We start from the raw sequence: 25,059 nt of genomic DNA on the forward strand, positions 1-25,059 counted from the left end.
ATCTGTTTTTATTGCTTTATTTCTACTTAACTTTCAAGTACCTACTACAGACACTTCAGTGGTTATTTGCTGGTTTTAAAATCAAATCTCCAATACATTATATTAATTCAATTGAGGATAAAGAAGTCAGATCAGATTAGAATGAAATCTTATTTAATAAACAGTCCGCACATTTAAACCTATTGATTAATTATAGAACATAATATGGCAAAACTTCCATAAGCATGACATGATTGCAGGAAAAATCAACTAAAAAGTTAGGAAAAGTAAATGTTTATTATTAAGAAGGTACCAAAAGCACACTATCACTTAAGAGTCAAATGAAAAGGGGAAAAGGGAATGAAAATGATTTATGGGACTAGAACTTCAGCTTGTAAATTCACAGACTGCTAGGTCTCATTTCATACTATCATCATTCAGATCATCTAAATGTGTTGATGGACCTGTATTTAGTGCTTTTTTTTTGCAAGACTTACATATTCTAAATTGAAAAAAGAGCAAACGAATAATATCATTATATTTATAGTCAAATGCACTTCTGGAATGAGATGACTAACTAAAAATCCAGAAAGATCATACAGGATATTCAATGAACTAACTTGACCAAGTATCCTTGGAGATTAAATTGTTAAACTCGTTTCATGAATGCACACGCTTAATAGCTATGGCAGTCATCCAGAGAGCACAACCTCCAATTGTTCTTTGTTGATAGCAATAAAACCTTTACAAGAAAATAATTACTAATTACTGCAACTAAATATTAATCTAAAAATACTTAAATTATTTCAGTACAGCAATACAAAATTATTGTAAAGTAATCATTATTTAAGTCAGCAACCTTCAAACGGTGCACATAACCTGTACATATCTGGAATGTGGGACGAAACCGAGGTCTCCACAAGGTTACTGGAAGAACGGACAAAAATCCTTACCTTCAGTGACAAAATTTAACCCAGGTCACTGGCACTCTAAAAGCGTTATGCTAACTGCTACACTACTGTGCGACCCCAAATTTTAAGAAAATCTATTTGAAAATGAAAACAAGGGCAACATTACACAGGACTGGTAGCTGGGCAGACAAGAATTTTGTAATGATGTATTTGATCTTACGCATACACACAGCCCTTAAGAATCAATTCCTCCCCCACCATCTGAGACATGCTCTTCACACAATTTCAGCCTCGTGATCAAATAATTACCAATTTTCCAGTCTGCAGACAAACATTTAAATGAGTAGAGGTGGCAACACATCTTTCAACATCCTTCAACCATGCAAGGATCACAACCCTGCTTTAAAAACTACTGCTGAAATAGAAATTGAATTGTCCATTAACACTGAGACCAACTGACCACTACATTCTGAACTGAGCTAAAGACAGGAAAACAATTTAGAAGATTAATATCTGTGGCTTTGGATTTTGCTAAGAGAAAATATACATACAGTCCGTAGGTCTGGTTCAAATTTGTATGCCCCGCCTCCAGTGGCACAGAGAGTTGTGTGCAAACTTGAGAAGTGTTTGGCTTTGCCCATCTGAATAAATGCTGGCATGTTCTGAGTAGGAAACCTTATGAAATGCAAATTGCCTTTGCGTCCACAAATTGTCAAGTCCTTGAGTTCAAGGTGCACGTCACGAATCCCTGTTGATCCATAAGCCACATTGGATGTCAAATATTTTCGTATGCTTCTTAGGTTTTCGACTTCCTCCTGCTCTTCCTCAGCAGTGATGTCTTTTGGCTCAAAGTAAACCAGTTTCACCAAGGTTCCACCAATGTCCATGCCAAACCAAGGAAAAGCTACAAAAGAAAGAAAAAAGGCAAAATTTCTTAACAGAAGAGGATCAAACAATGTGAACAGGAGCAATACACCTGGATCTTCAAGGATGCTTCTACATTCAGTGAGATCACAGCAAATTTGTTACATTAACACTACTCTCCCATCCTTCAAGTCAAGTCTACTAATAATACATTGGATGAACTCAAGACTCCATAAAGAAGTTTCCCCATATCTTTCCTAAATGGCCTAGCCTTTATTCTGAAATTGTTTGCCTCCTCAGCAGGAGAAAGATCCCACACCCAGTCATATCCTGGTCAGAAAGAATAGAAAATGCTGTCAAAAGGTCAGGCAGCATCTACAGAAAGAGAAAGAGTCAATGTTTCAGGTCAGTAATTCTTTGTCAGAACTGGAATGGACAGGAAACAAGTTAGCATCAAGTTACAAAGAGGGATGGATAGGACAAAGACAGTATCTCTAACAGCAAGACCAGCCTGCATCTGAGGATAAAATATAAATAGCAATGCGATTCATAAGGGCAGATAAAGGGGAGAACATGACCTATTTGTGGATTTTAAGAATAAATTAAGGGAGTTACAGAAAAAATATAATTAAAGGATGGAAGAGCTCAAAAATGCAGGTGATGCACAGCTTTGTCTTCTGGGATCATGGAGACAGAAAAATTGACATTAATACAGATAGATAACCTGACCAATTCTGATAAAGAAAGAATGCAAGAGACCAAAAGTTAGAGAATTCAATAGAATCTGGAAAGCCAGTATGTGCCCACAGAATGAGGTGCTTTCCTCAAGATCACACTGGGCCTTGCTATAATAGTGCAAGATGGCAGAGTGGGAAGAGGAACAGGAAAACCCAGGATCATTCCCATGGACTGTAAACTGGGGTTCCTCAAAGCAGGCATATGAAGAGAAGAGGTTAGAAGAAATGTAGAACTTCATGGTTACATGGGAAATCTGCCACAAGACAGTAATTGGTGAAAATCAAAAGGATGACCATGGAGTCATGAAATGAATAGGGAAGGGATGATCCCTTTGAAGTATCAAACAGGGAACAGAATACAAGCTGTATTTGGTAGTGAAAGGAATGCAGGCAGTGGAAATTGCTCAGAATGATTTGTTCAATTTACAGACTGGTGGGGGTGGAAGGAAAGGGTGAGAGGAAAAAGGCAGAAGATTCTGATGTTATAGTTGAGAGTTATTAACTGTAGCAAAAAGGAAGCCACAATTCATGGAGAAATATCTCAGAGCCATGCATGTAGAAAGTCAACTTCAAAGCAAAAGAGAAATTTAGAAAAGGAAATTCTTAGCAGATTGGGACGTATAGCCAAGAAAACTTAGAACATTAGACTCATTATAGAGGCAAGAGATCCAGAACAAGAGTCAGATAAACTATTTGAAGGCAAGAGCAGGATGGAAAATGGTGTAAGCAATGAAACAAGTCCCTCCCTAGTGCACAAAGCAGCACCAATACATTTGGCACAGCAGCACCCACACAGGCTGAACCGATACATACTGATCCACATATCATACAAGAAAAAACATTGCTTGGGGTCCATGCAAGTCCCCTTACTACATCCTTGATCTGAGTGGAGCTGGAGAAGTTACTCAATGTAACAGCCCCTCAACATATTTAGTAAGCTTAGATGAGATGGTCTCAATATTAGAAGTTCAGAAAATAAAATTAGACTACTTATTCTTGCTTCACACAACAAAACCATCCTTTGTACTGGTCCAATGAATCTCTGTTACACTCCACTGTCTGAAACTGTTTCTTTAGCTTTAAGGATTCTAAAACCATACATATTATTCAAGAGGCTAGTCTCATTATGGCTAACTACAGCATATATGCTTGTACTTATTCACTATGTTGTCATTTTTGGTGAGTACAGCAAAGTCATTCTCTTCCTTAATACATCATGGGGTGCTACCATTCATTGGGAAGTCTAATAGAGATAGGACACAAGATGGTTTGTTCCCCCCCCCCCCCCCCCAAGCCAAACCTTTACTGATTACAAAAAATTGAAGTTGCAAACACAAGCCCCTGTGGCATCTCATTTGTCACAGCCTGTTCATCTGCTTTAGTCTGCTCTCTGTCCCAAGCCAATTCCTAATCCATGTCTGTACACAACCCACAATTCAGTTTATTCTGGTTAGCCATTCTCTAGTGTAAGGGTTCCCAACCTTTTTTGTGCCACGGACCCCTACCATTATCTGTGGGGTCCATAGACCTCGAGTTGGGAACCCCTGCTCTAGTGCAACCTTGCAAAAAGTCTTCTAAAAATTTAGCAGTTTACCAACCTCTTTTTATATTTATCAAATCCTCAGAAAGAGTTAAGTAAGCTTCATTTTAGCATAACAATGTCCCAGATTCTTCTGATGGACAAATTAGGAGAACAGGTCAATAAATAAATCAGTTTATTATTGTCATGTGAAGGCACAGCGAAAAATTTATACCATTTATAAATGGCAACAGAGCATTGAGGTAGTATAAGGAAAAATACTAACAGAATACAAAATAAAGTGTTCTTACGACAGAGAATGTGCAGGCAGACAATAAGATACAAGGTCACAAGGTAGACTGTGAGGTCAAAAGTCCATTTTATATAAGGCAACCATTCAATAGTGCTTCAAGAGCAGGATAGAAGTTATCCTTGAGCCTAGTGGAACATGCTTTCAAATTCAGAATGGTGATCTGCATTCAGAGCTGAGGCAGCTGAAGCTGTATATAGTACTCATGAAGATAAACTAGAGGCTAATCTCCAGAGTATACAGGCACCCATGAACTATAGGATGAGAAAGCAGAGTGCTTAAGGAGCATGGGATTTAAAAGGACAGATAAAGATTTAAAAATGAGGATTTCTTTGACTAGAACCATTACCATGGTCGAAAGCAGATCAAGAAATAGCCAGATAATTCTCAATTTGTTATCTTTCCTTAATGTGGTACATCCACCTTGACAGAAAAGTAATGCTTCCCCTGGGACCCAACAATCAAATTTCCATTAACGGGCTTATTAACCCACTCAGATCAAGATATAATGCACCGACTTATGAAAAGTTAAATACAAAACAAGGCCAAGCCAACAAGATATCAAAAGTACACAATTGCATCTGTAAGCCTCAAGACTAGAACTTTCTGGAAAAATCCACAGACCCACACTCACTGAAAACTGGTTGTCTTGAATGATTTATAAACTCCAGAAAAATCACAAAAGTTACTGTAACATCTGTGGGTACAAAGTATAGCCTTAATTCACTGAGAGTGGATGTGGAAAGGACATTTCCTGTAGTGGGGAGTCTAGGACCAGAAGGCACAGAATAAAGGGAGGTCCTTTTAGAACAGAGATGAGGAGGAATTTCTTTAGCCACAAGGTAGTGAATCTGTGGAATTCATTACTACAGGTGGCTGTGGAGACCAGGCCATTGAGTGTATTTAAAGCAGATGTTGATAGGTTCCTGATTAGTCAGGGCATGAAAGATTACAAACAAAAGGCAAGAGATTGGAGTTGAGTGGGAAGTGGACCAGTCATGATCAAATACAATTCCAGTGGGTGTTATTTAAGGAAAAGTACCTTTCCCAAGTATGTCAGTATGCACTAAGGTAAATTGCACATACATCCTTTAAAATATCAAGATTACAGCAAAATGAAATATAAAATTGCTGGTCACATCCAAACAAGCTTACAAATGTGGAAATTTATGCCCCAGTGCACGTACTGGAAATACTAAAGTTTTTCATTACAGAAGGCATCAAAAATCCCAAGTGAACAAAACATAATACAGTAGAGCACAGAACAAGCATTGTCTTTTAATTGAATGCAAAATTAAACTGATTTTCTTCTGCAAGTACCCAACCATGTGTCTACTTCCTTCTAAAATCCCTCCATCAAATCTGCTTCAACTCTCTCCTCACTGCAATTTATTCTCAGCACCTACCACTTGTCCAACCCCTTCCAATAACTCATAGCCTCTAATTCAGGCAGCAGCCTAGTAAACCTCTTCTGCGCCTTTTCCAAAGTTTATAGTCTTCCTGTAATGGTAAAACCAGAATTGCACATAATACAGAAGAGTGTGAAAAAAAAGGAGACTATTTCTTAATCTTCACTCTTTTCCATTCTTTGCTCTGCTGCTGTTCAGAATCAGGTTTAACATCACCGGCATATGTTGTGAAATTTGTTAATTTTGCAGCAGTGGTACAATGCAATAAATAATAGAAAAAATGTGAACTAAAGTATACATATATTAAATAGTTAAATTAAATAAGTAGTGCAAAAATAGGAAAAAAGTAATGAGATAGTGTTTACAGGTTCAGTGTTCACTCAGAAAGCAGATGGCAGAGGGGAAGAAGCTGTTCCTGAATTGTTGAGTGTATGCCTTCATACCTTGTTCCTGACGGTAGCAATGGAACAAGGCATAACCTGGGTGATGGAGTCCTTAATAATGGATGCCGCCTTGTTGAGGCATCGCTCCTTGAAGGTGTTTTATCAATTATCCCTGGTACATTGAACCTAGGGTATGAAAATGGGTCAATGTATTGCTGTGTTGCTACAGTGCCTCGCCCTCAGTCAAGGATAATCATAATCAATGCTGACTAAATTATTTTCCAGTGATGCATTAACTACCACAAGATGAATATAAGATTGCACCGTCATGAATTACTCTTTCAGGCACATCTAATTCCAGTGATCTTGCATTGTGAACAATGCAGTTCACAACAGGAAATGATCTTCATATATTTATCGAAATGATTTCCGTACATTTAGTCCTTCAACAAAATGGAGATTAATTACGAAGAATAACGCAACAGTGAATACACAAACAGTTCAGGTGATGTAGATTACACTGTATTGTGGATTAAAATTTATCCTTATTCACTGAACTAATATTTTTTCTCAAAATGCAAGTAATTGTAATCCATTCAATGATAAGTGCTGGATAACTTATAGCAACTAATGAACCAAAACAAAAGATTCAAACAACAAAAAATAAGAAAACCCAAATATTCCAATGTTAAAATGTTATACACAAAACCAAAATGGGTCAAGGACTGATATTCTTTAAATATCAACACTAAATGCAGTTTTGTAACAATATTACAGGGCCAAATCCACACCAATTATTGAAATGATTACAAGCAAGTTTAAGAAATAGGGCCTCAGATTAAGCAGCAAAAACAAATCCCAAATATGCTGGCAAACTCCAACTAGGAAATCATACTCTGACACTTTAATCAAATCAAAGTGATAGAAATATTCAACAAGTTAGGTCTGATCAAGAAGGCGTAGCTTAGGAGGGTTAACTGCACCTAACTGCGACTCCTTTGCTTGCATCTTCAGAAACAGCTGTATTTCCATCTTAAATATCGTTATCTTTCCCATTCAGGGTTCTGAAGAAGACCCTGACCTGGAGTTAAAAGCTGACTACAGTTCTTTGTGGGAATGAGACCTGCTCTCAGGTTTTCACAACTGACCATTGCCAAGGGCTCGGCCTAAGAGCTCCACTTGTTTTGGAGGACCAAGTTTCCGTGGCTCTGGAGACGGGTAGATTGGGCGGGGGGGGGGGGGGGGGGGGGGTCGGTGTCCGAGAAGACTAGTGTGTCATGGGAAATGGAAGATCTAAGGCTGTGTGCCCAAAGACCTGAGATCTTTGGACACATAGCTCGGAAAAAGCGACGCAAAGGACTTTTAACATCGTAGACCAACGAGTTGTCATGTCATGTCTCCCCTCTCACTGTGAAAGAGAGACACCTCTTTCTCCCTTATTAGGGAGAGAGAGCGAGCTTCTGGATTGTCAAATGCCAGGTGAACAAGTAGTCTTTGGAGTACTGCACGTCTGTGTCTTTGCTGTTGCTTTGCACACGCCATTGACTGCTCGATGGCCGTTGCCAATGCTTTTTTTTGCCGGGGGGGGGTAGATGGCGGATTGTTACTTGTTGCCGTTTACACACGGGATGAAGGGGAGCTGGGGGGCACTTTGAGGTTCTAACATTTAACTGTCATTCATTCTTTGGGGGCTCTCCTCTGTTTTCATGGATGGTTCCGAAAAAGCATTTCAGGATGTATATTGCATACATTTCTCTGACATTAAATACATCTTTGAAACCTTTGATAACTTTAAAAAGATTAATCATCAGAGCTGATGAAATGTCACCCGTTTATTCCTTTCCATAGATGCTGCCTGACCTGCTGTTTTCTTCGAGCATTTTGTTTGTGTTGCTCTGGATTTCCAGCAACTGCAGAATCTCATGTTTAGACATTTCATTGGTTCTGTTTCTCACCCTAGATGCTGTTTCATTAACATTGAGCTGTTGCAGCATCTTTGTTATTAATATATATTTATTTTTAATTCTCTCACTATGGACTCTACAGAATTCAGCTTAGAAAAGGAACACATTTGAATAGAGGCACAGCATTTGGATGAAAGACACGTTTCCTATGCTGAATCAGTTCAAGAGCAGAGGACACACTCAAAATAGAAGGGTGTCCTTTCAGAATGGAGATGAAGAGGAATTTAAAAGAGTGATGAATCTGTGGAATTTGTTGCCACGAGCAGCAGTGGAGGCAAAGTCTTTATGTAAACGTGAGGCAGAGGTTGATAAGATTCTTGATTGTGCAGGGCATAAACGGATACAGGGAGAAGGCAGGAGATACTGGCTGAGAGGAAAATTGCATCGGCCATGATCAATTGCCAGAGCAGACTCAATGGTCCAAATGACCTAATTCTGCTCCTATATCTTATGGTCTTATTCCAAAAGCTGGACAGGGTTGACAAATGGAAAAGTAGGCATTTCTCTGTAGTTTTTGACAAGTATCTTGTTGCTTCATCCATGTAGCCAGCTCAACAATGTTTTAGGAGGCTTCACCCCCCCCCCCCCCCACCAAGTTAAAGTTAGTCTGGGTTGCAAGGCTTATTGCAGGGCAATGGGAAGTACAAGTGACATGAGTGAACAGCAAAATATACCAACCTCATCTAATGGGACCTGTACTGCATAGTACAGTGTTTGAAAGCAAAAGCAGAAAAGTGTGAGAAAAAGTTATTTCATCAGCTGCTTCATCAAGTCAAGAGAACTTTGTCTAGTGCAGTAAAGTCTAAAGCAGAGGCTCCCAACCTGGGGTCCACACACCCTTGCTTAATGGTATTAGTCCATGGCATTAAAAAGGGTTGGGGACTCCTGGCCTAAAGCAGCACTCGCATGAAATCATGAAATTCAGAATTCCTCAACATTACCATGGAGCACATGGCCTCCAAACTTTCTGCCAAAGATCAAGGACAGATCTCATCTTATTACAACTAAGATTTCAATATCTGACCTATCAAATTTATGCGGGCTGTCAGAACAATCATATTTCCTCTCCACAGTTGATCTTACTCATATTTACAACAATGCCACTCTGCATTTCCTGTAGTAACCTACTGTGGGGATAATTTACCAAATAACCCATCAACTAGCACTTCTTTAGAGTATGGGAAGAAACTACAGCGCCGAGGGTAACAAGAGCAATTTTCACATTAAGCGCATCGGAGATTAGGACTGAACTCAGGTTGCTGGAACCAATGGGAAACAGCTCTCCCTGAAGATTCCCATGTAATGGAATGAAAGTGAAGACTGGTAGCACAGGTGGGCTGCTTGTTAGTTGGGTTGCTAGTGGGACAAACAAAATTCCCACTTAATTTCCCGCCTTTTTACTACAATTGCTTAAATGTTAAAAAATCTACCCATCTCAGGCTTCATGATACTGATGCACAGAGTTGCAAAGATTTACTGCCTTCTATTGAGAATCTTCTTATCTTTGCCCAACCCCCTCATTCCATTATTTCTAATCTCACCAACCTGAGGAAGCAGCCTCTCAGACTCCAGCTGATCCACCCCAGCATGGTTGAAAATACTCACTTAAAGCTGTCACAGGGAAATTGAGGAAGCCCTGTATTACAGCGAGGAAACTGCTGCCTCATGCAATACAGCCCCATGAAGAATTACTCTGCTGATATTGCAACTCACTGCCACTCCAGTTACAGAACTCCCCTTGAATCTTGCACACACACAAAAATCTCTAAAAGATTAAGTGATGTGGCAAACACTTCCCATCCCCAAATACCAAATAGAAACGGCAGGTAAATAGATAAGTGACCTAAACGGCACAGATTTTTCTTCACAGAAAAAGCCAAAACCAAACTAGATAAAAGATTCCATAATTATTAACACATATTTTATTCTACCGTTACATAAATTAACAAAATTCAAACTCATCAGCTTTCATGATGGGATTTGATTTTCTGCTTCAAACCTATATATATATATACAGGTTTCTAGACTATTTCCAGTAACCAATAATATGAACTATACGAAAGCTGCCTCCCACAACCTATTTTAAAAATTGCTCAGAAATATAGCCAGCACATTTGTGTCAAACAAAAACAGTAAAACGATCGAGCAGCTCTTAACCTTAATGTGCCTCGAAATTATTTTAACATCCAAGCTGAATTTATTAATAAAGGAGGAAAGAGTAAGGTTTAAAATAGAATCACACGGGGCTCACGGGACCGCAGCATCAAGCCCATTCCCCGCACCCGGGGCGCTGGTCCCATAGACACTCACGGGGTCTGTTCTTCTTGGCCGATTCCCGGCGCTGTTTCTGCTGGCTGGTGCTCGGCAATGAATCCCAACCAGCCGCCGCTCGACCCTCATCTGGGCCGGATCCCGACGCCGGCGTCCCCTGCCCGGACGCGCACCCCCTCTTCACTGCCTTCTGCTCCTCGCTCCGGCCATCATGATAACCGTTCACCACTGGCTTGCTGTCCATTATCCAAGCGGCCTACATTAAGCGACAAACGAGGACTCAACCGGCGACCTCGACAGCCGCCATTAGAACGGCGACAACCCGCCGCCGCCCCATCGTTAGAACACCGGCTAGACACCGGAAATGCTTTTTGATTGACAATAGCCTCTGCCGATCAGCACTCGTTAGAAATTGTACATTAACCAATCAAAAAGGAGGCGTCTTCATTTTTGTAAAACACGTAGAAATAATGTCATATGACATCTGAGTATCTTATTATAAAAAATTAATTTATATGTACAATCGATAATTGCATCCAAAGGTAAAAAAAATTATTAAATTGCTTAAAATTTAATTCTTACCGTCCTCCTGTCCATCATGTGATTGACATCTAAAGAACCAATGGCTGGTGGCTCTCTAGTTCTTATAGCCTCTTTCCAGCCAATCACTGCACAAAGAGGTGACGCTGTTTTTTTTGTTTTATTTGCATGCAACGCATTTTCAAAGAAATGGAGGATTTTGAAAATTTAGGAATGTGTCGTGTGGCACTTCTAGCATAGAAGGAGATTTAACCTGTCCTCAGTGACGAGTTTAAATTAATGACATCATGCAGAGGCGGGGCCCTGTAGTGAGTGACAGGTAGGGGCGGGTCTGCGCAGTGAATGACAGGGAGCGAAGTCCCTGAATTTCGGCCGGAATCGAGTGAAAACTAATGATCGGCTGTCCATCGGGCCAGCAGCATCCCCTCCCCTCCCCTCCCCCGGTAGGGTCACCAGTTCGGCGGCTTTCTCCTGCTCTGGTACGCAGTACCCTTTTCCGATCTGCTGTGCCGTGGCGTAACGGGAACCCTGGAGTGGTGAGACTGCTTTTAAACGCATTCTTTAGACGTCTTACCACAGATTTGGTGAAATTTACTGAGGACTCAGCTAAATGCCAAGGGTGGCACAACGCCAGATGAATTCAAAGCAATCTCCCAGCTCAGGGAACAATCCCATTCTCCGCTACTTTTCCACAAATTTCCAGCGTCTACACCCCTTATGTCATTTTCTACCACTCACCCTCACACTAGGGAAAATGTACAGTGGGCAATTAACCAACAGATCTACATGTCATCAAAGACTCAAATAGGCCACCGCAAATATAAGATTTCCGATTGGTTACACCACAGCCTGGCATGGAAACTCCAGTAAATGCAAGAGGCTACCTAGAGTGGCGAGCCAGTTCCATCCATCATGGGTTCAGCTCTCCCAATCATTGAGGACAACTACAAGAGGTAATGTCTCAGGAAGGCGACATCCATCATCAGGAACTGCCACCAATTAGGCCATTAGGTAGGTGGTACAGAAGCTTGAAGACCCACACCTCAAATTCAATAGCTTCTTCCCCACTGCCAGTAGGTTGCTGAACCAACCTGAAACATCATCTCAGACTATATTAATTTTCTCTCAACTCACTCTAATAATAATGTTTATTTTACCTCATCTGTCTATCAGCTCCCCAAGTGCCCTTCCTTCTTCCCTTGCTCCCATAGCCCACTCTCCTCTCCCATCAGATTCCTTCCTCTCCAGCCTACCTGGCTTCACCTGTCACCTCTAGTCTAGTCGAGTTTATTGTCATTGAACTACACACATGTATATAACATATATAACCACATAATTTTTATACAAATGAGACAATGTTTCTCAGAACCAAAGTGTAAAGCACAGTAGTACACATAACACGATAACTTATGAAGGTAAGGATAAAATCCACAGATGAATCACACATAAGTAACAAACTAAAGTGTATTAATTTTAAATACTGTAAGGTATGAAGCAGATTAACCAGTGACACTTCAAATATAATGTGGCAGGGAGTTCAGAAGCCCAGTGGCCTGGGGGAAGAAACAGCTTCCCATTCTGATTGTTCTTGTTTTTATGCATCGGAATCTCCTGCCTGATGGCAGAAAGTCCAAGAGGACGCTGGATCGGTGGTGGGATCCTTGATAATACTAAGGGTCCTGTGTACACAGTGCTCCTGATGGATGGTAGGAGGATCCTTATGATCCTCTTGGCTGTTCTAGCTATCCTCCCTTCCACTCCCCCAGCTTTGTATTATGACATCTTCCCCTTTCCTTTCCAGTCCTGAAGAAGCATCTCAGCCTGAAATGTCGACTGTTTATTCATTTCCATAGATGCTAGCCGACTTTTGAGTTCCTCCAGCATTTTTTGTGTGCTGCTAATGTTTATTTTGTCATGTACAGTTTCTGCTAATTTAAACCTTTGTTTACTGATGCACCAGACAGTTTCTTGAAGGAACTTTTATGGGAGGAAAGGAGCTGTCAATTTTTTCAAAGACGTTCAAAACCCTACTTCAGGACTGGGTTCAACATTTCGGGTAGAAACTCAATATTAACTAATACTCATCACATTTATAGTCTGTGGTGCCTCTACTGCTGTGGAAGGGCTAACTTTCATGGTGTTTATACCCTGGATATATATGTTGCTGGCAATAAACAAACTTGAAACTTGAGGTCTTTGAGATTTGGGAGGAAACTGGAGCACCTGGTTTTGGGTGGGGGTGGGGGTTGCGACATGTAAGCAGACAGCACCAGAGTTCAAGATAGATCCCGAGATACTACAGGCATAAGGCTGCAGATCTACCAGCTGCACAACTATACCACTCACATTCACTGCCATGAAAAGCCTTCGCATTGATGAGACAAAGTCAAGGTCGAGTTTTTTGTCATATGAACTCCTGGTTTAATGTTTGATAAACTATGTGCTTCGCTTACCTTTTGTTGTCTGCGCAGTTTGTTCTTTTTTCACACATTGGGTGTTAGATATTTTCTTGAATGGTTCCAGGGTCTTTCTTTCACAGCTGCCTGTGGGAGGATGAATCTGAGTTGTATTCCGTTCCATACTTTGATAATAAATGTTCTTTGAATATGCATGACCAGGTGCGATGAAAAACGTACTTGCAACAGCATCATAGGCACATAGCATATTATAAAACTTGAAGCAAATTTATTAAAAGGGTATGTTTATGTCACTCACAGGCATTCACAGTAGAACAAAAAAAAATACAATCAATGAAAATCTACACACAAAGACAGATGTACAACCACTGTGCAAAAGAAGACAAAATGTACCAATAAAAATAAATAATGCAGAGAACATGAATTATAGAGACCTTGAAAGTGAGTTTGTAGTTTGTGAGTTTGTGGAATCTGTTCAGAGTAGAGGTAACTGAAGTTATCCACACCAGTTGAGGAGCTAATGGCTGTAGGAACTTTTCCCAAACCTGGTAGTACGCCCTCTGAACCTCCTTCCCACTGGCAGTAGTGAGAAGAGAGCCTTACTTGGATGGTGGGGCTCCTTGACTGTGGCTGCTGTATTCTTGGGGTAGCGCTCCGTGTAAATTTGTTCAGTGTTGGGAGGGCTTTGTTTGTGATGGACTGGGCAGAATCGACCACCCTCTGTAGACTTTCCTGTGCAATAGTGTTTCCATACCAGGCCATATGGGATACTCTCCACTGTGCATCTTTAGAAGTTTGTGAAAATTTTAGAAGAAATGCTGAATCTATGCAAACTTCTAAGTAGATCAGTAGCATTCAGAAGAAAATCATAAAATAAGTATAAATTATGTACAATTTGAACAAGAAAGTACACAATTAGAATCAGAATTACAATCAGGTTTAATATCACTGGCATATGTCAAGAAATTTGTTAACTTTGCAGCAGCTGTACGAGGGGGAGCTTGCTCTTGATATCGTACTGCCTGGCTTGCATATCTAGACAGCTAGGGTGCAATATTCATGGTCAACTCTGACCGACAGAGGCCTTCACCTCACCTCACAAATTAAACACATAGTGCAGAAACAGAAATAAAAAAAAGTAGTGAAGTAGTATTCATGGGTTCAGTGTCCATTCAGAAATCAGATGGCAGAGGGAAAAAAGCTGTTCCTGAGTCGCTGATTTCTGATGTTAACAATGAGAAAAGGGCATGACCTGGATTATGGGGTCTTTAATGATGATCGCTGCCTTTTTGAGGCACCAATCCTCCAAGATGTCTTTGATACTACGGAGTCTAGTACCCATGATGCGGCTAACTAATTTTACCACTCTTTGCAGTTTATTGTTATGCAAAGTGATCATAGTATTGCTTTATGATAAGACCTTAAGACCATAAGACACAGGAGCAGAATTAGGTTATTCGGCCTATCAAGTCTGCTATGCCATTCCATCATGACTGATTTATTATCCCTCTTAGCCCCATTCCCCTGCCTTCTTCCCCTAACCTTTGATGCCCTGATTAATCAAGAATCTATCAACCACCCAGTGACTTGGCCTGCACAGCCGTCTGTGGCAAAGAATTCCATAGATTCACCTTTCCATAGCTAAAGAGATTTTTCAACTCTAAATGGATGTCCCAAAAGTCTGAGGCTGTGCCTTCTGGTCCTAGATTCTCCTCTCCATGTCCACTCTACCTAGGCCTTTCAATGTTCAATATGTTTCAATGAGACCCTCCCTCAGTCTTCTAAACTGCAGCAAGTACAGGCCCACCAAAAGCTTTTGTATTCTCGTCCTCTCAAATGAATGCTAACGTTGCATTTGCCTTCCTTACCACTGACTCACCTGCAAGTTAACCTTTGAGGAATCCTGCACAAGGACACCTGAGTCCCTTTGCACCTCTGATTTTTGAGTTTTCTTCCCATTTAAAAAAATAGTCTACTCCTTTATTCTTCCTGCCAATGTATATGACCAGGCATTATCTGCCACTTTTTTACCCATCCCCCAATCTGTCCAAGTCCTTCCACAGACACTCAGCTTGCTCAACATTTCCTGCCCACCTAACGATCTTCGTATCATCTGCAAACCTGGCCCCGACAATGCCATCAATTGCTTCATCCAAGTTATTGGCATATAATGTGAAAAGAAACAGTCCCAATACCGACCTCTGCAGCACACCTCTAGCTAGTGGCAGCCAACAGGAAAAGGCCCCTTTATTCCCACTCTTTGCCTCCTGCCAGTCAACCAATCCTCTATCCATGATTGTACCTTTCCCGTAATACCATGGGGCTCTTAACATGTCAAATGCCCTCGTGTGGCACCTTGTCAAAGGCCTTCTGAAAATCCGAACAAACAACATCTGCTTTGTCTCTCCTACCTGGTATTTCCTCAAAGAGTTCCAACAGATTTGTAAGGCAAGATTTCCTTTTCAGAAAACCATGTTGACTTTGGCCTGTTTTATTATAGGCCTCTTGGAACCTGAAACCTCAAGCTTAATAATGGACTCCAACATCTTTCCAGCCACTCAAGTCAAGCTATCTGGCTATAATTTCCTTTCTTCTACCTTCCTCCCTTCTTATAGAGTAGAGTGACATCGGCAATTTTCCTGTCCTACAGTACCATTCTTAAAATTGTCTTTTCTATTATTCGTTAGCATACCTTCATGTTTCCTCTTTTCTCTCTTCAGTTGATTTTTTTATTTCCGTCTGTTGGTTTTTTAAAAGCTTCCCAACCCTCTAACTTCACACTAGTTTTCACTATACTGTATTATATGCAGTCTTTGACTCCCCTTGCCAGCCAAGGTTGCCTCATCCTGCAAAGAGCTTTAAAAACCCAATCTTTATAAAACAGGGGTACCATCGAGCGGAGGGGTCATTGTGACAGCAGTCATCGTGGAAGTGGTCTGAGTCAGAGTGGCAAGGTTTAGGCTTCGGTGAGAACAGGCAGAGGCCAGGTAAGTAAGTAAGTTCATTACTTATTTTTTCTTTCTTATTTAACTCTTTAGAAAATAGGAGATTATGTCTACAGGGCCAGTGTTTCTGTTCGGGGTGTCAGATGTAGGCTTTCCGGGAGACTACTAGCCTCCCCGATGGCCACATCTGGATGCAGCTCCTTAGGGACCTTGTTAGTGAACTGGAGCTGCAGCTCAATGACCTTCGGCTTCTTCGGGAAAGTGAAGAGGCAATAGACAGCAGCTCCAGGGAGGTTGTCACCCCAAGGCTATAGGAGACAGATAGACGGGTGACTGTCAGGAGAGGGAAGGGAGAAGTCAAATGGTGGAGAGCACCCACAAGGTCAACCCTTCAATAATAAGTACTCCATTTTGAGTACTGTTTGTGGTGGGAGGGGTGGGGAGAAGACGTACCTGAGGGAAGAAATAGTGGCCATGGCTCAGAAGGGTAGGGAACTGAAGAGGATGGTAGAAGTAATTGGGGACTCTATAATTAGGGGGGACAGAAAGCGATTCTGTGGAGGTGAAAAAGGAACATAGATGGTAGTTTGCCTCCCAGGTGCCAGGGTCTGCGATGTTTCTGAACGCGTCCACAATATCCTGAAAATGGACGGTGAACAGCCAGAAGTCATGGTACATATTGGTACCAACAACATAGGTAGAAGAAAGGAGGAGATCCTGAAAACAGAACACCAGGAGTTGGGCAGGAAGTTGAAAAGCAGGATCTCAAGGGTAATAATCTCAGGATTGCTGCCTGTGCCACGTGACAGTGAGGATAGGAATAGAATGAGGTGGCAAATAAATGTGTGGCTGAAAAATTGGAGCAGGAGGTAGGAATTCAGATATCTCGATAATGGGGACCTCTTCTGGGGCAGGTGTGATCTGTACAAAGGAGAGAGGTTGCATTTGAATCCGAGAAGGACCAATATTCTTGTGGGCAGGTTTACTAGAGCTGTTAGGAGTGACTTAAACTAATATGTCGGGGGATGGGAACCAAGATGATAGAGCTGAGGATGAGCCAACAGGTTTACAAGTAGGTGATTGGTGTAACATGAACGTAAGGAAGGACAAGCCGATGATTGGGTACAAATGCAGATAGAGTAAAGAGTTAAATTGTAACAGGCAAAAATCAAAAGGGTGAAAAATGCATGACTGAAGACACTATTTAAATGCACGTAGCATTCGGAAAGAGGTGGATGAACTTGTGGCACAATTAGGGATTGGTTGATATGATGTTGTGGGCATCACTGAGTCGCGGCTGAAAGAAGGCTATAGTTGGGAGTTTAACATCAAAGGATATACTTTGTATCGAAAGGACAGGAAGGAAGGAATAGGCGGTGGTGTGGCTTTGTTGGTAAGAGAAGGAATTACATCTTTGCAAAGACATAACAGGGTCAGAGAATGTTGAATCTTTGTGAATGGAGTTAAGGAAACACAAGGGTAAAAAAAATCATTATGGGAATAATATATAGGCCTCCAAATAGTAGTCAAGATGGGGAGTTGAGATTGCAAAGGGAGCTGGAAAAGGCATGTAATAGGGGTAATGTCACAATTGTAATGGGAACTTCAATATGCAAGGGGATTGGGAAAATCAGGTTGGTGTTGGACTGCAAGGAAGGGAATTTGTTGACTACCTACAAGGTGGCTTTTTAGAGCAGCTTATACTCGACTCTACTCGGGGAAAGACCATCTGAGATTGGGAGTTGTGTAATAACCCAGATCTTATTAGGGAGCTTAATGTAAAGGAACCCTTAGGAGACAGTGATCATAATATGATTGAATTCATACTGCAATTTGAGAGGAAGAAGCATAAGTCACATGTATCAGTACCACAAAGGAATAAAGTGAATTGCAGAGGCATGAGAGGAGCTTGCCCAGGTAGATTGGAGGGGATACTGGTGGGGATGATGGCAGAGCAGAGATGGCTGAAGTTTCTGGGAATAGTTCACAAGGTACAGGATAGATATGTCCCAAAGAAAAAGTAGTTCTCAAATGGCAGGGGTAGGCAACTGTGACTGACAAGGGAAGGACTGCATAAAAGCCAAGGAAAGGGCATATTAGGTAGCAAACTTAAGTGGGAAGCTTTTAAAGTCCAACTAAAAAAAGTTATAAGAAGGGAAAAGATGAGGGCAAACTAGCCAATAATATAAAGCAGGATACTAAAATTATTTTCAGTTATATAAAGAGTAAAAGGGAGGTGAGAGTTCTTATTGGACTACAGGATAATAATTGGGGACAAACAAATGGCAGATGAACTTAATGGATACTTTGTATTTGTCTTCACTGTGGAAGACACTAACAGTGTGCCAGAGTGTGAGTGTCAGGGAGCAGAAGTGAGAGCCATTGCTATTACAAAGGAAAAGTGCTAGGCAAACTCAAAGGTCTTATGATGGATAAGTTACCTGGACTAGATGAACTACATCCTAGAGTCCTGAGAGAGGTTGCTGAAGAGATAACAGATGCATTGGTCATGATCTTTCAAGAATCACTTGATTCTGGCATGGCCCTGGAGAATTGGAAGATTGCAAATGTCACTCCACTTTATAAGAAGGGTAATTGTGCACCAGTTAGCCTAACCTCAGTGGTTGGGAAACTGTTGATGTCAATTATTAAGGATGAGGTTTTGGGGTACTTGGAGACTAATGATAAAATAAGTCAAAGTCAGCCTGGTTTATATAAAGGGAAGCCTTGCCTGACAAATCTGTTAAGAGTTCTTTCGGAAGTAACAAACAAGGTGGACAAAGGAGAGGCAGTGGTTATCATTTACTTGGATTTGCAGAAGGCGTTTATTAAGGTGCCACACCTTTCGTTCAGGCTGCTGAATGAAATAAAATCCTGTGGCGTTACAGGAAGGTTACTGGCATGGATAGAGGAATGGCTGACAGGCAGGAGGCAGCAAGTGGGAATAAAGGGGGGGCTTTTCTGGTTGGCTTAGAAGAATGCAGGAGGTTCTCATTAAATCCAAGCAAATATTGAAAGGATTAGATAAGGTGGATGTGGAGAGAATGTTTCCTCTGGTAGGGGTATCCAGAACTAGAGGGCACAGTCCCAAAACTGAGGGGCGACCTTTTAGAACAGAAGTAAGGAGGATTTTTTTTTAAATCTGCAGAGCAGTGAGTCTATGGAATGCTCTGCCATTGTCTGCGGTGGACGCTAAGTCTGTGGGTATATTTAAGGTGGAAGTAGATAGTTTCCTGATCAGTCAGGGCATCAAAGGATATGGTAGAGAAGGCAGGTGTATGGAGTTCAGTGGGATCCGGGATTAGTCGTAATTGAATGGCAGGGAAGACTCGATGGGCTGAATGGCCTAATCCTGCTCCTATGACTTAGGGTCTTATGGTCTTATCATCCCTTTAGAATACTGATCTTTTTTAGAATGAATCTAACCCAAACCTTCTGAAATGCTCTAAGAAACTCCAGCCATTGCTGTTTTGCTATCGTCGCTGCTAGTGTCCCTTTCCAGTCATCTTTGGCCAGTTCTTCTTTCAGATAGATAGATAGATACTTTATTCATCCCCATGGGGAAATTCAACTTTTTTCCAATGTCCCATACACTTGTTGTAGCAAAACTAATTACATACAATTCTTAACTCAGTAAAAAATATGATATGCATCTAAATCACTATCTCAAAAAGCATTAATAATAGCTTTTAAAAAGTTCTTAAGTCCTGGCGGTAGAATTGTAAAGCCTAATGGCATTGGGGAGTATTGACCTCTTCATCCTGTCAGAGGAGCATTGCATCGATAGTAACCTGTCGCTGAAACTGCTTCTCTGTCTCTGGATGGTGCTATGTAGAGGATGTTCAGAGTTTTCCATAATTGACCGTAGCCTACTCAGCGCCCTTCGCTCAGCTACCGATGTTAAACTCTCCAGTACTTTGCCCACGACAGAGCCCGCCTTCCTTACCAGCTTATTAAGACATGAGGCGTCCCTCTTCTTAATGCTTCCTCCCCAACACGCCACCACAAAGAAGAGGGCGCTCTCCACAACTGACCTATAGAACATCTTCAGCATCTCACTACAGACATTGAATGACGCCAACCTTCTAAGGAAGTACAGTCGACTCTGTGCCTTCCTGCACAAGGCATCTGTGTTGGCAGTCCAGTCTAGCTTCTCTTCTAACTGTACTCCCAGATACTTGTAGGTCTTAACCTGCTCCACACATTCTCCATTAATGATCACTGGCTCCATATGAGGCCTAGATCTCCTAAAGTCCACCACCATCTCCTTGGTCTTGGTCATGTCTCTGTAGTTCCTTTCACTGCACTGTAATACTAATGCATCTGATTTTAGCTTTTCCCTCTCAAACTGCAGGATGAAGTCTATCATATTATGATCCCTGCTTCCTCAGGGTTCCTCTACCTTCGGCCCCCTAATTAAATTTGGGTCATAACATAACACCCAATTCAGAATTACTGTCGCTTTTTAGGAAAGTTTATCAAAGATTGAAAAGATTCAAAGTACATTTATTATCAAGTTATGCAGTGTACAAGCATGAGATGTGTCTTCCCGCAGGCAGCCATGAAACAAAGAAACACCATGGAACCCATTCAAAGAAAACATCAAACACCAAATGCACAAAAAAAGAACAAATTGTCTCAATGGATAAAATTGGCAAAACATTGCGGAGGGGAGGTTGTGACAGTAGAAAAATATTTGATGGAAATGATATTTCTAGTTTGTACTAAATCACCACCAGAACCCCAGCCGTCTTCCTGCACATGCAACCTTTGGTAGGAGCTGGGAATATATTTAGACTACAAATGTAAACAGGTGGAACTCAGGGATAATGTTGAAGCAGAATCTCAATGAATGTAGTATACAAGTTACTCATTATTTTCTTTCACAACTAACGAGATTATAAAGAAAGTGATTTCCTTTATTTTGCACGTGTACATCAAACTATCAAAACACACACTGAAGTGTGTCGATTGCGTTATATCTAATCAGCGAGGGTTGTGCTAAGCAGCCTGCAAGTGTCACCACGTTTTCAGCGCCAACGTAGCATGCCTACAACTCACTAACTCTTAACTGTACAATTCTGGAATGTGGGACGAAACCAGAGCGCCCGGAGAAAACCAGTGCAGTCACAGGGAGAACGTATAAACTCCCACAAAGGAAATTGAACACCGATCAGTGATCGCTGGTGCTGCAATAATGTTACACCAACCGCTACGCTACCATGCTACACACGGTATCTGCTAATTGGATGCTGGAGTTCCCAGCATTGTTATAGTGACCATATTCAAAAAGGAAGTCATTGGCTTTGAAACACTTGGGATGGCTAAAACTGCAATATTAATTGAAGTTCTTTCTTATAACGTTCACATGAAACACTTTGCAGCAATATAATGTCCAATTCACACTAAGTCACCTCACAGAGGTTGGTTAATGGAGCGAACTTTGGAGGTGTTTCATAAATTTATTCTTGTGCTTATTGGAATTTGTGTTGCATTTGTAGATTTCTTTTTGCTGCATCTTGAATGCTAACATTGAAAAACCAGCATACTAAGCTTTGTTGGTCAGTGAAATCGCTCAGTGTGCTTAAGGCCTGTCAGTACTGAACTGAAGTATCCTTTGTCAGTTCTTCCCACCCTCCTACAATTCAGTACTGACATGCCGTCTGAAACTCATTGTACAATTCCCCTACCAACAAAGCTTTATATGCTACTTTTCCAGGGTTAACATTCAGAAAAAAACTGTTTATGCCAAGTGTCTCCTCTAACAAATCCCTTCCGAACCAGCGACCCATGAAAGCATGTGCAATAACAAAGGGACTTTTGAAGACAGGCACTCACCTCAATCACAGTTATTTACTGGATGGACCCATTCCAGTTCTCACGTGTGTGCTGTTTGGTATCCGAAAGCTGAACTGCAGCAGTAGCTGTAGCCAAATGAACCACTTTCCCCGCCATTGATCATCTATCTAAAAAAAAGAAATTCAAACCATTGGCGTACTGGAACTCACTCTTAAATTTATTCAGCCAACATAAAGCAATCTACATGAAGGACTATCTGTAGATATGCAGCAAGTATTGCCCTTGCCAGCAATTCCCACATTCTATGAATGAATTAAATCAGTTGTATCATGAATTCCCTACTACTTTCAACTGAGCTACCCTGTCCGGTTAAATAAATGCAATAATTTAATTATCTAAAAGAAAAATGCTTGCATCTATACAAAACTTTTCAAATCCCTTATGGTACTTCAGCACTTTAAAGTCAGTGATATACTTAATGGGTTAGGCAGCATATGTGAAGGCAAAGTTGTGGTTGATGACAAAATCCTAACTCAGGATGTGTATGTGTGTGTGTGGGGGGGGTGATTTCAGTAGTTTATTTTACACAGACAATGGTGAGCGTGTGGAACACACTGTCAGGGTTCGTGGGCAGATACATTAGGGGCATTTAAGAGACTCTTAGATTGGCACATGGTTGACTTGAAAAATCGAGGAAAATGTGAGGAGGGAAGGGTTAGATGGAGCTTAGAATAGGTTAGAAAGTCAGAACAACATCATGGGTCAAAGGCTTATGTACTGTGTTCTGTGTTTCAACCTGAAACACTGGCCATCATTTTGCCTTTACAGATACCGTGTTGAGTTCACACAGCAGTTTATCTTTTGTTCCAGATTTCAGTATCTGCGGTGTCTGGTGTCTTGATAAAAGCCAAATATATCTCTATGTATTTCAGTGGTGCAGGAAATGTAGCAACCAGTTGGCGAACAATGAGTGCACATTGGCTTTAGTTTGGCCAATGTTTGATATTTCTACCAAAAGCCAATCTGCATTGTGATAATGACCAGATAATTGGCTTTGGTAGAAATATCAAACATTGGCCAGGCTACAAGGGATAACTCGGTTTGTCTTCCATGAAGTAGTGCCAGGAATCTTTTAACTTCACCCAAAGGAAACAGAGGTGACCACAGTTTAACAACCATGTAGAAACAAAACTCAAATCTTTTAAAAGAAAGCAGCACCCATCTTCATCCAGGCCATACTCTCTTCTCACCATGACTATCAGGCAGGGTTAGTCCCACTCCCCACACCACCAGGTCAGGAACTGTTATTACCCTATAACCATCAGGCTCCCGGTGTGGCATGGATATCTTCAATCACTACATCTCTGAACTACTTCTGCAACTGACAGACTCACTTTCAAAGACTCCTTACAACTCAGATTCGTAGTATTATATGTTATTTGCACAGTTTGTCTCCTTTTGCACATTGGTTGCTTGTCAAGTCTTTATTATAAATTCTCTTGTATTTCTTTTCTTCTGTAAATACCTGCAAGAAAATTAATCTCAAGGTAGTATATGATAACAAATACATGCTTTGATAAAAAATACTTTAAACTTTGAACTTCATGGTTGAATTCCAAATTATAATATTGGAAAAGACATTGATACAGATCTGAACTGAAGCAGGAGTTTTGACCTGTCGAGTCCGACATATAGAACAAGACTGCCCATTTGGCCCATCATGTCTGCACTGAGCATGATACAAGTCTAACCCAAATCCAAAATAACACACAAAAAAATGGTGGAAGAACTCAGTGGTCAGACAGCATCAAAGAAGAAGAGTAAACAGTCGAAGTTTCTGGCCAAGACCCTTCATTAGGACTGTACATGTTCTACTCTGTCTCAATTGTAAAATAGTCTGATAATAGTTCTGTAATCAAAGTCCCTTTCAAATAATTATTCTGCTTTCTTCTGAGGGCTGTTGGTATCCACCTGGATTGTGCTGGTGGCAACCCACAACTCTGGCGCCAACATAGCGTGCTTGCAACTTACTAACCCTACATCCTGCATATACATGACAAGTAAAAATCTTTACGTTACATCTCGTCTAAATGTGCAATGTACAATTATAGTAACTTATAATAAATACTTTGTACAACAGGATAGTGAATATAACATAGAAATATAGTTTTTGGAATTTGAGAGGAAACCCACACAGTCACGGTGAGAAATTACTAACTCTTTACAGGCAGTGGCAGGAATCGAACCCTCACTGGTGATGGCTGGCGCTGTAAAGCACCATGTTGTCCATTTTTATTTTTCTCCAACTGAACTTTTACTATTATCGTGATGCTTATTTTATCAAGCAGGTTATGTGTAATTTATGTTAATTTTAGGTTAACTTATGTTCATCGTGTTTCTACTGTATTGTGCTCCTGCTGCAAAAAAAACTTGGCATTTGGATTGCCCAAGGCAATAAACATGAACTTTTGACACTTCCACCAGATCCAACATGTTCTCACCTACTAGTCACATCTTTTGCTCTGCCAAAACCCCTCCACTTCCCTTTCTTAACTTCCTCAGGGACCACTCTCTTCATGATTCCCAGGTCTGTTTTTTCCTTCTCACCTACCCCACCCTGTCCCCTGGCAAAGGTGAGAAAACCTGTCCCACCACCTCCTTCCTCACCACCCAGGGATTGTCCTCTTAGGCGAAGCAGAGGTTCACTTGCAAGAAATTCGACAAAAACATTATAAATATCTCTTTCTGGGGCACATTGCGGTAAACTACCACTACAAACAATGAAGACAAAAAGGCGAGTGAAGACAAAGCTGACTTGAAGGATGAGCCATACTAGCGGATTGCAAAATCGGAGTGTAATGTGTTCAAGATGATGTCAGTTTCAGAGATGGAGTTGGAGTGTATGATTCGGAGAGGAGTCAAGGTGGAGGAGTTTCAGTGCCCATCGACCTAAAACAAGAGTGAGGTTGGATCAGTGATTAGGAAAGGTCAGGAACGCTCCAGGCTGGTGG

The 25,059-nt window shown here is 41.1% G+C and overlaps 2 protein-coding genes across 4 annotated transcripts in view; both read right to left on the minus strand.

Moving 5' to 3' along the window:
• Nucleotides 1-22,199, minus strand: part of LOC140726170 (pantothenate kinase 2, mitochondrial) — a 36,806-nt gene extending 14,607 nt beyond the window's left edge. The window contains exons 1-2 of one of the 3 annotated variants that reach the window (XM_073042176.1): nt 22,088-22,199; nt 1,442-1,794 (exon numbers count right to left, since the gene is read on the minus strand). In XM_073042176.1, the coding sequence (XP_072898277.1) occupies nt 1,442-1,777 (336 nt within the window). In that variant the 5' untranslated portion in view covers nt 1,778-1,794; nt 22,088-22,199. Of the gene's footprint in view, nt 1-1,441; nt 1,795-10,386; nt 10,706-13,340; nt 13,425-22,087 lie in introns of those variants that run through there. The other 2 variants (XM_073042173.1, XM_073042174.1) reach the window with 2 other exon arrangements.
• A 1,255-nt stretch (nt 22,200-23,454) lies between these two features.
• Nucleotides 23,455-25,059, minus strand: part of LOC140726168 (uncharacterized) — a 54,127-nt gene continuing 52,522 nt past the window's right edge. The window contains exon 8 of the mRNA XM_073042167.1: nt 23,455-23,573. The gene's annotated coding sequence lies outside the window, so the exon portion shown is untranslated. The remainder of the gene's footprint in view (nt 23,574-25,059) is intronic.

This window comes from Hemitrygon akajei, chromosome 4 (genome assembly GCF_048418815.1).
Source record: "Hemitrygon akajei chromosome 4, sHemAka1.3, whole genome shotgun sequence".
In the NCBI taxonomy this organism is placed as follows: Eukaryota; Metazoa; Chordata; class Chondrichthyes; order Myliobatiformes; family Dasyatidae; genus Hemitrygon; species Hemitrygon akajei.